Here is a 13,626-nt window from a genome sequence, read left to right on the forward strand (position 1 = left end):
TTCATTAGAACAGGACATAATTTTCAATGGTGGTTAAAAACTATCTCTTTTAGCTACATTTATATGCATTTACAAAGATGGAAAAAAATACATGAAATTGACAAAAGTGATCATGCCAGTGCAATTACAAACAATTTTACCCCTTTTCCCTATTTTCTACATGTTTTATAAAATAATCTGTTTACAGGGGGCGCCTGGGTGGCGCAGTCGGTTAAGCGTCTGACTTCAGCCAGGTCACGATCTTGCGGTCCGTGAGTTCGAGCCCCGCGTCAGGCTCTGGGCTGATGGCTCAGAGCCTGGAGCCTGTTTCCGATTCTGTGTCTCCCTCTCTCTCTGCCCCTCCCCCGTTCATGCTCTGTCTCTCTCTGTCCCAAAAATAAATAAAAACGTTGAAAAAAAAAATTAAAAAAAAATAATCTGTTTACATAAATTAATGTTTTCCCTTGATTTTTAAATATAGGAATTACAATGTTGAGATTCTATAAAATCAGACAGTTTTAAATGCTACAACTATGTAAAAATTAATCACTTGTGAATCTGCAATATTGTCTAAAAAGAGACACTCTCTTGAAGGCACAGAAAATGCTGACTGATGAGAATCGCATGTACAATGATGAAGGTTCATTTGCTTGCTCATTGGGATATTTACAAAGTCTTAACTCATGCTAAGCCCTGTGAACAAAAAGATGAAAATCTTTTCTTCCACTCCCCCCCCCCCACCAGAAATTTTGGTCTGATATATGATTTTCTTTCCTTTTGGCTCATCAAAATTGAAATTCCAAAATCTGAGTGTTTCACGAGTACCCTCCAAAAGATTTATTACCAGTGCTTACTTTTAGAGCAAACAACCCCCACCTACATATTGTTAATGAACAAGAAAACTTTCAAAGTTCTTGACGTTTTTGTTTTAAATGACCCCCAGAGATTTTCCACATTGGAGGATGGCCAACTGGACCACAGGCAGATAAAACAACAATACATCAAAAGGGATCGCTATTTTTTTCAGTTTTTATTTTTGCTAGTTAACATACAGTGTTAACATTAGTTTCAGGTGTACAATATTGTAATGCAACACTTCCATACATGATCCTGTGCTCATCTCAACAAGTTGTACACCTTAATCACCATCAAAGCATGACTATTTTTACTTAGATGTCTCACGGGTTGTTTTTGTTTTTTAACTTAACACATTCAATGTTGAACACATTTCAGTGTTCCTCCACTAGGCTTCTCTATATTGGTAAATGGAATCATCATCCACCCAGTTGCTTTAGTCAGAAAGGTAAATCTTTCTTGATTCTTTCCTCTTCTTCACTCTCATGTGGTCCATCAAACCAATGTTGATTCTAACACCAAAATGTATTTCCTATCAGTACCTATCATATCATTCCACTTGGAATGCTGCAGGGGTCTTTTGATTGGCTTCTCTTCCCTCCTACACTGCTCCCTCCTTCCACTACGGTCCATTTGTTATGCAGATGCCACTGACGTGTTAAAAACCATCAGTGAATCCCTCTGGGCTCAAAGAGCTGAATGCCTCTCACTGCCTGGGTGACACTCAACTTCTATCAGCTCAGCTCATCTCATTTCATTCTCTCCCTGCTCAGTACCTTCCAGGCATACTCATCTTCTTTTACTTCTTAAACACACCAAGCTCTTTTCCCCCCCTAACCTCCTGAACACACTGTTGTTCTCCCTCTCTCTGGAATGCTGTCCCCCTGACCAACCAAACAATCTACAGTATTCTCATTGGCCTACACACTCTCTTGCAGAGAACAGATGCCTAATAATAATGTTGAATGAAGGAACTAATTTGGAATAATGGATAAGCTCCCCGAAAGAAAACAAGGCCAATGTCAAAGTTCATAGCCACTTAAAATCAAATAAAGTAGAAAAACCTAGAGAGCTACGCTACCTTTTTTACCTTGGGCCAGTACCACCGTATCTTGCATTTTCTTGTACCTGTTCAGGCACTGGCGAAGATCTTCTATTTTCCGATCCTATTAATAAAATCAATTATCATCTTTAATACTATTGATTTTAAACAGTAAAACTGTGACACAAAGAATAAGTAGACATGAATTATTTACATTATCCAAAGAAGACTTCTAAACTTTAGTAAAACTGGTAATATCTAGAATAGTTTTCCTACGTACATCAGAGATAGAGAAGAAGTACCTCTAAATTTAGAGATCCTATCCTTCAGCTGCCATCTTTAAAAAACAAAAACAAAACAAGGTAATAAGATACAAAACAAAAACAAACAAAAAAAAAACAAGAATAAAATCAACTTTAATTATTCTCCTCTCCAACTTCTAGGTCAGATCTTGAAAGAAAGGTCTACACCTGCTGTCTGTATCAGCTGTCATCAGTCACCATCTGACTTTTTCCTTCACAAAACACTCAGCCAAAGTTGCTTCAATTAGTCATTAGGGACTTTCTATTTACTGAAATAATGAACACTTTTCATCCTTTAGTCTAATTTGACCTCGTTTGGTACTTGACTGACCCCACTCTTTCCTTCTTTGTTCCCTTTTCTTTCCACTCTTTCTTTTCTTCTATTTTGATTTCTTAATCCCTTGACCAGATAAGATATTCTACTTCTACAACCCCCACTATCTGGCCAACCCAGATCATGAAATGTTAGCACTTCCAGGTTTTGTCCTTTACCCTCATTCTGGTGGATTATAAAGATGGGCTCCCTAGCTTCTCCCTCACTGATTTTGGGCTTGTCCATGTGACTTACTTTGGCCAAAGAGATATAAACAAATGTGGTGCAAGGAAAGGCTTGAAAGGTATTTATCTGCATATTAGGGCTTGCCCTCTTTTTTCTGCTCTAGGGAACCTTGTAAGCACCATGTGAAGAAGCATAGGCTAGTCTACTGGAGGATGAGAGATCATTTGGAGAAGAGACATCCCAGACGGGACCAACCTATACAAGTCGGTTAATCACCAGAGAGGTGAATCACATCATTCTAGACCATCCAGCCCCATCCTAGCCACTGGCTAACTGCAGAGATCTGCAAAGCCAGCCCAGACCATAACAATTACCTAGCCAACCCTCAGAAGTATGAGAAATAATGTACGTGATTGGTCTTGGAGCAAAAGCTAACTATACATCAATTACAGTTTAATCCCCAACAATCTATAATTCTGTACTTCTCCTAAAATTGATGGGGTCCATTCCCTACCAATCTGTAATTCTGCATTAATCCTAAAATTTAGACTCACTTTCTATGAGAAATCTCCTTTTAGATGTCCCATGAGCACATCAAATTGAATGTACCTAAAATTAAACTCATTATTTGCCCTCAGTACTTGAGCCTCTTGCTTGGATTCCCTTAACTCTTTGAGGGCACTATCATTCACTTTGCTACTCAAACTAGAAACTTATTCTCAAATTCAGATTAAAAAAAATCTTGTCAATCTGTAAATTTCTGGAAAACCTCACCACTTCACTTCTACTGCTGTATTTCAACCCCTCTTCATTTGTCACCTAGACTATTTAACAGCCTCTTAATTTTTCTGTCCTAACTCTGCCTCCCTTACTCTTGCCTCCATTTTGCCACTAGAGTTCGCTTTCTAAAATGACAATTTAAATCATGTCACTGCCCAAGGTCTATAGTTAATACCCCAAATGATTAGCTTAGCACTCCAGCTTGCCTAACACCTCATAGCAGCTCCCCTGTCAGCCTCATCTACCCCTCCACCTGTTATATCATTCTGAACTTTCCCAGGATGCACTGGTTGTCTCAAGCCTTGCTTTTGAGACATGTTCTGGGTAACAGATACTTTCCCTAGAAGCTTTCATTTTCCTAATGAACAACTCTTGCTTTTCCTCAGGTTTTGCTCAAATATGGCCTCTTTGAAGATCTCTGGAACTACTAAAAACTTGTCACCCTTGGTGCTCCTAAAGCAGATTGAGGATCTAATAAGCCCTCAGTCAACATTGGGAGTTTTGTTTGTTATTGTTGCTCTTTGGGCAGAGGGAAATTAAAACCGAATGAATTTCAATGATTATTTTTAAAAAGTAAAAGCTATGGGGGCACCTTGCTAATGACTTTCCTTTGTATTCAACAGTAGGAAAGACTAGTAAAAAAGAAACTACGTGGGTGACAGGACAGTGAGTTTATTTCCATATAATAAAGAGCAAATAAAGAAAATGAAAGGCAAAAATATAGAGAGAAGTAAGAGAAAGACACAAGATGAGAGAAAAAGATCAAGACAAAGTTCTTTGGCATTTGCTTGTTTTTTACTTCCTTGAAATTAATCTTTTCTCAGGAAAATGCCTCCTTGTTCCATTCATTAAGGAACATGAGGTAAAAGTAGTTCTGATGACAGGAGCTGAAATCAAGTGTTGCTGCCAGTTGGATATATGGCTGATCATGCAGGCCACCAAGAAACACCTTGTTTTAGTAGGTAATTGTGTCCCTCCTCTAAGCAGGATGAAGTGAGAGAAGCAACTGGGAGAAAAGAACTCCCAGAGACCTTGGCCATTTGGCCGGAGTAGCTAAAACAGGGCCTGGGGCCATACTTGATTTCATAGTGCCTGTGCCTCTGTTTTCTCGTATGTCATCTCTCAGGAGAATAGAGGCAATCCCTGATGTGAAAGAATCCAGGAACGAGAAGGAAATAACACGAATAAAATCAACACCATCACGAAGCTACAGCTGTCATGGGCCACTTCCTTCAGGGTTCACGTTAGCCTAGGATTTCCAGTGACCACACAAAGGGTGCACCATGGACCATATCCTTTCTCTCGTTTCCTACCCGCATATAAAGAAATGATCTGAGAGCTTGAACATTTTCTAAATTCATGGAGAGGAGGGGAGGGAATTCTTAGTGGAGCCAGCGCTGCTGGCTGCCATTCTTCTGTACATAATCCCAATTACATCTGCCACCACTGAGCAGGGGCACACTTGTGTAGAAAGGGAGAACGGCTGTCCCTCAACTTCAGCAGTGTTTAGCCTATGTTCTTTCAAGGTGACATATCTCAAGAAAGGGCAGGGAATGATCACAATGGTGTTACACATCCATATAAATAATTTCATCTAGATACCTTTTCTTCATTTGCTGCCATCAAAGACTCCACAGCCTTTTTCATTTTTTGTACTTCAATATCTGAAAATATCACATCACAAAAGAGTTCACGTTAGTTAATAGGTGTGACAATAACAAGAGGCTGCCTCTTCAGACTATAATGTTTTAATGAAACTTTTACCATCCATATCCTCCTTTTAGGGAAAATCTGAAAAATGAACACCTTCTATGTCACCTGAACGGTCATCGCTAACAATAAGGGTAAGTGAGAGCTAACTACCCTCTCTAGAAGCAAAACAAAATCTTCATGAGAACACTGAACATGAAATTTCAGTGCTATAACAATGAAAACATGGAGTTTTCCAAAAAAGAAACCTAGAAAGCAGTGGGTGAAAGCAATGAACAGTGTACATGATGACAGAAGCAGAGAAAATGATACTCCGTTTTAACCAATATGGAGACATGAATGGTAAGAGCCTGATGGAACGTGGCATTTATATGAGTAGTCATGCTAAGCAGCTGGTTGTAGGTTCCACACAGAAGGATAATAAGCACTTTGCTTCATCTATAAACATCATTTCCCATACTATTTTAAAACATAAAAGCCAAAGTAAGGTAAATGTGATTTTCCTTAAAATTTGATGGCCTAATAGAAAAGCATGTTACTTTAATAATAAAAGAACAAATATTGGAGCTCCTGGGTGGCTCAGTCAGTTAAGTGTCTGACTCTTGATTTCAGCTCAGGTAATGAATGACCTCGTGGTTGTGAGATGAAGCCTGTGTGGGGCTCCCCACTGGGCTTGGAGCCTGCTCTGGATTCTCTCTCCCCACCTTTCTCTGCCCCTCCCCCACTCAAGTGTGTGCCCATGCCCATCCATGTGCACGCTCATAAATAAATAAATAAATAAATAAATAAATAAATAAATAAATAAAATATTTTATGATGGAAAAGTCAACCTAAAATGAAATCACAAATTAAAAAAATTCAATAGAGAAAAAAATTCACCTAAGTTACCTGCTTCTGAGGGAAAAAAAAAATATTACTTAAGATAACTTTTAAAACAGTGGTGCATCATAAACACTGGCATAACATTTTCTTTTTTTTGTTGTTGTTAAAGTTTATTTATTTTTGAGCAAGAGAGGGAGACAGAGTGTGAGCGGGGGAGGAGCTTTGAGACAGAGGGAGACAGAATCCAAAGCAGGTTCCAGGCTCTGAGCTGTCAGCACAGAGCCTGACTTGGGGCTCAAACTCACAGACCACGAGATCATGACCTGAGCCGAAGTCAGACCTTCAACCGACTGAGCCACCCAGGTGCCCCTAACATTTTCAATTAAGGTATATTCTGTAGAAATTGCTTTTTTCTTTTTCTTTTCTTTTTTTCTTTTGTGATGCCAAATTCCTTTGACTTAAGAATTCAGTATCTAAAAGCAAAGAGCCCATTAAGGATTTATCTTTATGCTGCACTGTATGATCTGGGTTCTGCTAGTCAGCCTAGGTACAATCTCATTTCGAACATCAAGAGGGTATGTTTAATTCCTAATGCAGATCTCAGTGAAAAAGCGAGCTACAAAACATTGACAAGTCCTTTTAATTTTCTCCTCTGACCCTATATCTCCTGGACTACAAAGAAAATGCTCTCTCACCTCCACTACTACTCTGAGTGCTCTGTTGTATCCTGTGGAGCAAAAGGACTAAATCAGAAAAAATCTGCAAAATGACCTTTTTACTCCTTGTTTTTATTGTTTGTTTATTTACCCTCTATTTACTGCACTCTGAAGAAATGGAGAGCTTATTGATGAAGCAACTTCACATCGTTGGTGAGATAAATGTTTTAAAACACATGCAAAGAACAGTCCAAGTAGTACTTTTGGTGAATGTAAAGGCTGATGGAAATACACCAAAAACCTTACTTTTGTCTTTGAGCTTCTTTTTAAAATTTTCATCTGTGCAGGAAAACCCATCGAATTGGAAGTTAGTATACATTAGAACAATGAATATTTTAAAAGCACTATCATTTAGTTTCCTTTTACCTAAGATAAAGAAATGCTAACCCTATAAAAATTGAATATTAAGCACTATTTTGTGACTTTACAAATGGCACTACAATATATAATGCTCTGTGTAAGGTTAGAAAGAGAATCGAATATAATTAATCAAAAGAACTAAATTTGACTTCTTACCTCTGTCAATTTTCTTGTATAAAATGGAGTACATATGCACTCCTTACACTATACATGGTGAAAAACCCACTAGTGATGCTTTGGTTGTTTTTACATTTCTATTACAGTTCAATATATGGCCCTCCTGAATGTGCCTAGTACATTGCTTATGTCACATGAAACTCACCACTCAAATTCAACAATACTGAAATAAATGGTCTATGTCCTCAATAAGGAGGAGTCCACTGACCATGCAATTAGATGTTATGCCAACATCAGACTGCCACGAAGTTTTTAAACCCTGCTCTCAACCCTCATATTTACCTGGTTGTACATTGGTAACAAGCAGTTCACAGACCAGTATCAGTCTTTGGGTACCACTACTCTAGCCCACAAGTCCTATGATTCCATTTTATTCTTTTTTTTTGTTTTTTAAGACTTTATTTTTTTTGAAGTTATCTCTACATCCAATGTGGATCTTGAGCTCACAACCCCAAGATCAAGAGTCACATGCTCCACTGACTGAGCCAGCCAGGCACCCCTCCATTTTATTCTTAAAACCCTACAAGAATGACCTGCCTATGAATGTCCTTTAAGGACACACAATTCTGGGGGCACCTGGCTGGCTCAGTTGGTACATCATGTGGCTTTTCATCTCGGAGTCATGAGCGCAAGCCCCATGTTGGGCGTAGAGCTTACTTAACACACAAACACACACACACACACAAATTCTATATATGCCAAAATACACAAGGGAAAAAAATCCATTTTCCTCAATATTTGATGAATTGAGTTCTCTGATCCATAGTGGAATGCAATAACTACAGGTATATAAAGCCAGGATATTCTAGAGCCAAGAAAGACATTAAAGGTAACCTAATTCAATGCCTTCATTGCACAATGATGTTACCAACTTTCACATAATACAGATAAATATACTAAAGCTACACTAAATGCAATTTTTTTTTTGTTTCAAAAGAGTCAGAAGTTGCTTTGGTTTTCTGCAGTGCCACAATAATCTTTAACAGCAAAGAAAGGTTAAATTGAACCTAGTGTTGTCAGGTGTTATGTGCATTTATATTTCCAAATATAATATAAAAAACACATTTCATTCAAGTTATTTTCTTTCAAGTATAATGTACATTAAAATTTACAGTCCATACAATTTTCAAAACAAACCTCCTCAATTATGAGAACAATTTTGATAAATTCATATACTTTTTCAGAACGAGAATTCCCCTGTTTTTCCTTTCTAGCAGGTGGAGGGCTCAATCCACAGTCAATTTTCACTGATTTTCCAAAGATGCAGAGTCTTTTCCTCTCTTCTCTCAAAAGGGCAGGCAAGGTTTCTAAATCTCCTACTTTGTGCTGTTTCAAGTTCAGTTCAGAGGAAAATAATCTTGGGGCATAATGATGGTTCCTTTTAATGCTCCCAGACACTCCCTTATACTGCAATTTGAACAAGAACTCTTTCGTGAGAATTTACAACTTGGTAATCTAAAATAAATATCCGATGAAGTACAGAGCTACCCTTCTCCAGCTGCTGAAGAGGAAGTTAACAGATCCCCAGGCACAGGCAAGAGTCTCAGGATTCCCTGCTGTCCTGGGCTTATATTGTTTCTACTCCTCTGCCCTTTCTCTGGAATTAAATATCCACTAAAACGGAGTTCTTGTACAAAGAGAGGGAGCATAGGGAGGGCTGAGTAGGGAGGGTTTCAACAAAGATAACAAATGTCGAATGTATACAGCTACCTCGATCAAGAATTTCCATCCCTTCTCCTTTCATCTTGCACACCAATTTTTCTTGTAGCCTTTTTACTTCAGACTCCTTCTCTTCTAGCTGTTCTTTTAAAGATGCCAGTTCGTCCTACAAATGACAAATTTGTTTTAAAACAGATTATGGCCAAAAGAGAATATTCAGGGAGCGTGTCAACTCTTAAATCAATAATTAGTTTTTGTGAATGAAACAAACAATTAAAAAAAAAAAAAAACGACAGGGATCTAGATGCAGACTTCAGAAATCAGACAGTGGCAATGGGAAGCAGGAAGCAAGACAGTTAATGAAAGTCAAAGTACAATAATTCTGGTATAAGTATTTCAGGCTTCTGTGTGACCAAATTAAAACAAAACCTTTTAAAGTATAATTAGGACCGAGGTGGCCCTAATGTTTAAATCTTATGTTAAATAAATTAAAAAAAAAAAATCTCCCCAAGTTAATCAAGGATGATAATCAAATTAGACGCTTAGTGTCATAAAAGCAAAATAAAATGCAAATTGGAAAATATATATTAAGACTTGACTGAGATTTATTTAGTATTCCTAGATGGCACTTATGTTCACTGGACTAGGTAGAGCTTAATTAATGGTAGCAAGTGATGAACAATGTTAGCCAAATCATGGGACTAAATAATTCATCCTCAACCCCAAACTAAAGGAAGAGAATCTCTAACAACACTGGAAAAAAAAGACTGAGCAAACAGATTTTAAACCCCCCTCTTCTTTTTTTACTACACAGCTATTAAAGATGCCAAGTCCGATGTTCTATTTGCTAATGGTTTAATTTTCAGTTTAACTTTGGTGAAGAACTTAGCATTAGCAAATTTAAATTTTGCTGGTTGTATTGAACACAGAAAATAAAGCTATGCAGTGCTAATAAATGTTCTTTGATATTCAATAAACATTTTATTTTCAGTCTCTAAGTGTATTTAGTATTATGAGAAGATCTCTAATAAAGCCAGAAACTTGGCTCCATACTTTTTACTTATGATAGGAGTGGAGACCGAGTATAAGGAATTTTCAGTAGCACTGGCTAGAAGCTTCTTTTAAGCAGTAATTTCAATTCACTGCCATGATACAATTAACTGCTATATACATTTACCTTCAAGAAAGCCCCAAAGGAAAAAGCAATCTTTACTACTGCTACAAAACAGAATTTTTTCATAGGTGCACTTTTGCAATTATTTTACCATGCTTGGATCTCAGACACGCTAAGAGGGTTGAGATTTAATTTATAAATGAATACGGTTTATTGTTTTCACACTAATTACGTCATACGTTTCTGAAAACAGTATTAGGGATCTCATTGTCCCTTTCATCAGCTTTAGATGTATTTTTAAAAGGCAGATGACACACACAAAATGAATGCACATGCTACTAAAAACACTATCACAGCAAAACAGCACAAGCCAGAAAGCAACAGGCCCAGGACCCCATTACCCAAAGTCTACTACACCTTCAGTGACTCCCATTTTCGCTCCATCCGCTGCTTTTCATACTGCATCTGACCCACCTTGATTTTCATGCTAGAAAGTTTGGCCATTAAAGACTGGTAGAGAGACAGAGGTGTGAAAGAAAACTATAGATAGAAAAAGACAACCCTAAATAACCAAGAAAATAGTATCAGTTTATAAAGGAGGTTAGGTAATTAAGAGAAATAACAGGTTATGTTTTACTAGATTAGTTAAGCCCGATTTTTATTCAGAATAGTAGTGCTTCAATTCAAGAAGGTCTCCAGCTTGGGGAAAACTGTTCATTCACTTGTAAAATACCCTTCTTTATCATACACTAGGTTGAAAACTTATTTATATTATTGATCACAGGTAAGTAGTGAGTCAAGTGTTTAAACATTTTTGTCATTGAGAAAACTTACTTTGGTTGATTTCAGCTTTTTTTCATACTGAAGTCTTTCATTGTCCATTTCACTGACTCTTAACCTCAAATCATTGATCTCTTGCATTAGCCCCTGTCAAAAAAAGGAAGCAATGAAATATATCAGGAAAGCAGCAACACGCTAATCTATACCAAGATAGATAGATAGGGCCCCGTCATTTACAAATATGTTGTCATAATACAACGTTATATTTGGAATAGGAAAAAGAAAATAATCCAAAAGTTTTCATAATACAGATACTTCTACTGCCGCTTTCTTTTTTTTAATTTTTTTTTTTCAACGTTTATTTATCTTTGGGACAGAGAGAGACAGAGCATGAATGGGGGAGGGGCAGAGAGAGAGGGAGACACAGAATCGGAAACAGGCTCCAGGCTCTGAGCCATCAGCCCAGAGCCTGACGCGGGGCTCGAACTCACGGACTGCGAGATCGTAACCTGGCTGAAGCCGGACGCTTAACCGACTGCGCCACCCAGGCGCCCCATACTGCCGCTTTCTAAAAAAACTAATTTGCTTGTAAAATTTGTCTAAGTGTTCTGAGAAACAGTGACATATTTTTGTCTAGAGCCCAGAAAAGGAAATTAGAATGCTAAATAATACCAACTTCAAGTATTGTGAAGGAGATGATTTTTTTTCTTTTTTTTTTCTTTTTTTTTTTTACTATAAGCCATGAAGACCCCACCAACAGTTAATATGTTTTTGTTCCTCATCTTACAGGTCCCTATTCCTGAGCCACAAATTAACATGACAGAACATAATTACACAAAATGCCATAAAAAAGAATAGAACAATGCTAAAAGAGATAAAACTTTCTTAACGAGGGGTTATTCTAAACTTCTATGTGTAATGATTCACACATAGGGAAAGGGATGCCACAAGGAAATACACTTTCCAGAAAACCCACAGGCTTTTAAGTTGGACGTGGTTTCTTGTAAAATGGGGGAGAGTATTACTTATCATTATTACACAATAACTACTCATTAGTTATTATTTCAATTATTAATACAATATTTCAATAAGAGGATATCTATTTTCTCCTTTTATCAATGAGGTTGTGAACTGTGTGACATCATTTAATAACATTTTGCTTGTGATTCTTTATCTACACATTCAAGAGTCATGTTTAAGGAAAATGTCAGTTTCTCCCATTTATTAATCATCCTTGCATAATATGAATTCTTAGTGATTTTCCTTCATCTTTTTTATGTATATCTTTCCACTTTCTCATAGTTAAAGAGCTTTGAATTCCTATTTGGTATTGTTTTATTTTACCTCTAGAAATAGTGACAATTTGCAAAGAAAAAGAAATAACTGAAGAAAACAATTATAAATCAAGGTCATTTTTCTATTTTAAATTTTTTTTTTTCAACGTTTATTTATTTTTGGGACAGAGAGAGACAGAGCATGAAGAGGGGAGGGGCAGAGAGAGAGGGAGACACAGATTCGGAAACAGGCTCCAGGCTCTGAGCCATCAGCCCAGAGCCCGACGCGGGGCTCGAACTCACGGACCGCGAGATCGTGACCTGGCTGAAGTCGGACGCTTAACCGACTGCGCCACCCAGGCGCCCCCATTTTTCTATTTTAAAAAAACCCTACCCAAGTATACTTTGAGGCAACACTGTTGATATGAATATAAATCTCCAACATGAACTGTAATAACCCAAGCTGGAAAATCTGGAAATAGTTCCTTAATATAAAACTTTAAAAACTGGAATACAAATTATTTCCAACTAATTTCTTATCAGAATTTCGGTTCTTTTTAAAAAGAAAATCTCCCTTTTTCCCTTTCGGAGAAACTCTTTGGGCTCCACAGAAGCTCAGTTTCTGACATCTGCACTCTTACCAGAAGGGGGCACTGTTTAATAATGCTAAGCATCTCCTATCAGCCATTCCTGGGACAGGCAAGTCCTCAATATTCCAAGGTTTCAAGACTTTTACCCCTAATCTTTTGGAAGTGCCTACACTTCTTCCCCACTCCAATATTTTCTTAGAAATTAATCTCCAAATAATCTAAAATTCTAAAACAAAGTTTAAGAATTTTGGATTCATGAGACAGCCATGGAAATTTGTTTTTATTTTAAGGAGGCTCCTCCCCACCCCCAATGTGGGGCGTGAACTCATGACCCTAAGATCAAGAGTAGCATGCTCTACCAACTGAACCACCCCAAAACATTTTATTTTTATTAAGGGAACAATACTATGAAAATTAACATATTCAAGTCAGCTTTAATTCTGAGGGCTATTTTAATTAATACATTACAAAGTTTATCACACTTCTTATAATCTCTGGGTATATATGAGCTATATATTTTGCCAATAGTGTTGAATATTTATTAGAAAGTTATCAGGGATTGAGTTTACTGAAAGTGTGATGACAAAATCACTTTGCTTATGATTGAAAGTGCATGAGAGGCTCCCGGAGGGCTCAGTCTGTTGGAGGTCTGTGTTCAGCTTAGGTCATGATCTCACGGTTCATGGGTTCGAGCCCCACATCGGGCTCTGTGCTGACAGCTCAGAGCCTGGAGCTGCTTCGGATTCTGTGTCTCCCTCTCTCTCTGCCCCTTCTGCGCTCATGCTCTCTCTCTCTCTCTCTCTCAAAAATAAAAAAAACATTAAAAAAATTAAAAAAAAGTGCATGAGTGAAGCAGGGAGGTGCCAGGAAAAAAAATTTATTAAAAATAAAAAAAAGTAGACAAACTCAGATGTAAATAATGTTCTAGAGTCTTAAAAAAAATCGTGATATGTCCGCTTCTATTTAA

General features: G+C 37.5%; 1 protein-coding gene across 12 annotated transcripts in view; it reads right to left on the reverse strand.

The window, feature by feature from the left end:
• Positions 1–13,626, reverse strand: part of PPFIBP1 (PPFIB scaffold protein 1) — a 173,461-nt gene that overhangs the window by 28,953 nt on the left and 130,882 nt on the right. For 6 of the 12 annotated variants that reach the window (XM_086713768.1, XM_086713766.1, XM_086713772.1 and 3 more), the window contains 6 exons: positions 10,850–10,942; positions 10,433–10,525; positions 8,953–9,067; positions 6,952–6,984; positions 5,060–5,121; positions 1,916–2,000 (listed from right to left, as the gene is read on the reverse strand). In XM_086713768.1, the coding sequence (XP_086569894.1) occupies positions 1,916–2,000; positions 5,060–5,121; positions 6,952–6,984; positions 8,953–9,067; positions 10,433–10,525; positions 10,850–10,942 (481 nt within the window). The remainder of the gene's footprint in view (positions 1–1,915; positions 2,001–5,059; positions 5,122–6,951; positions 6,985–8,952; positions 9,068–10,432; positions 10,526–10,849; positions 10,943–13,626) is intronic. The other 6 variants (XM_086713770.1, XM_086713773.1, XM_086713774.1 and 3 more) reach the window with 6 other exon arrangements.

This window comes from Puma concolor, chromosome B4 (assembly GCF_028749965.1).
Source record: "Puma concolor isolate L17-30 chromosome B4, mPumCon1.1.hap2, whole genome shotgun sequence".
NCBI lineage: Eukaryota > Metazoa > Chordata > Mammalia > Carnivora > Felidae > Puma > Puma concolor.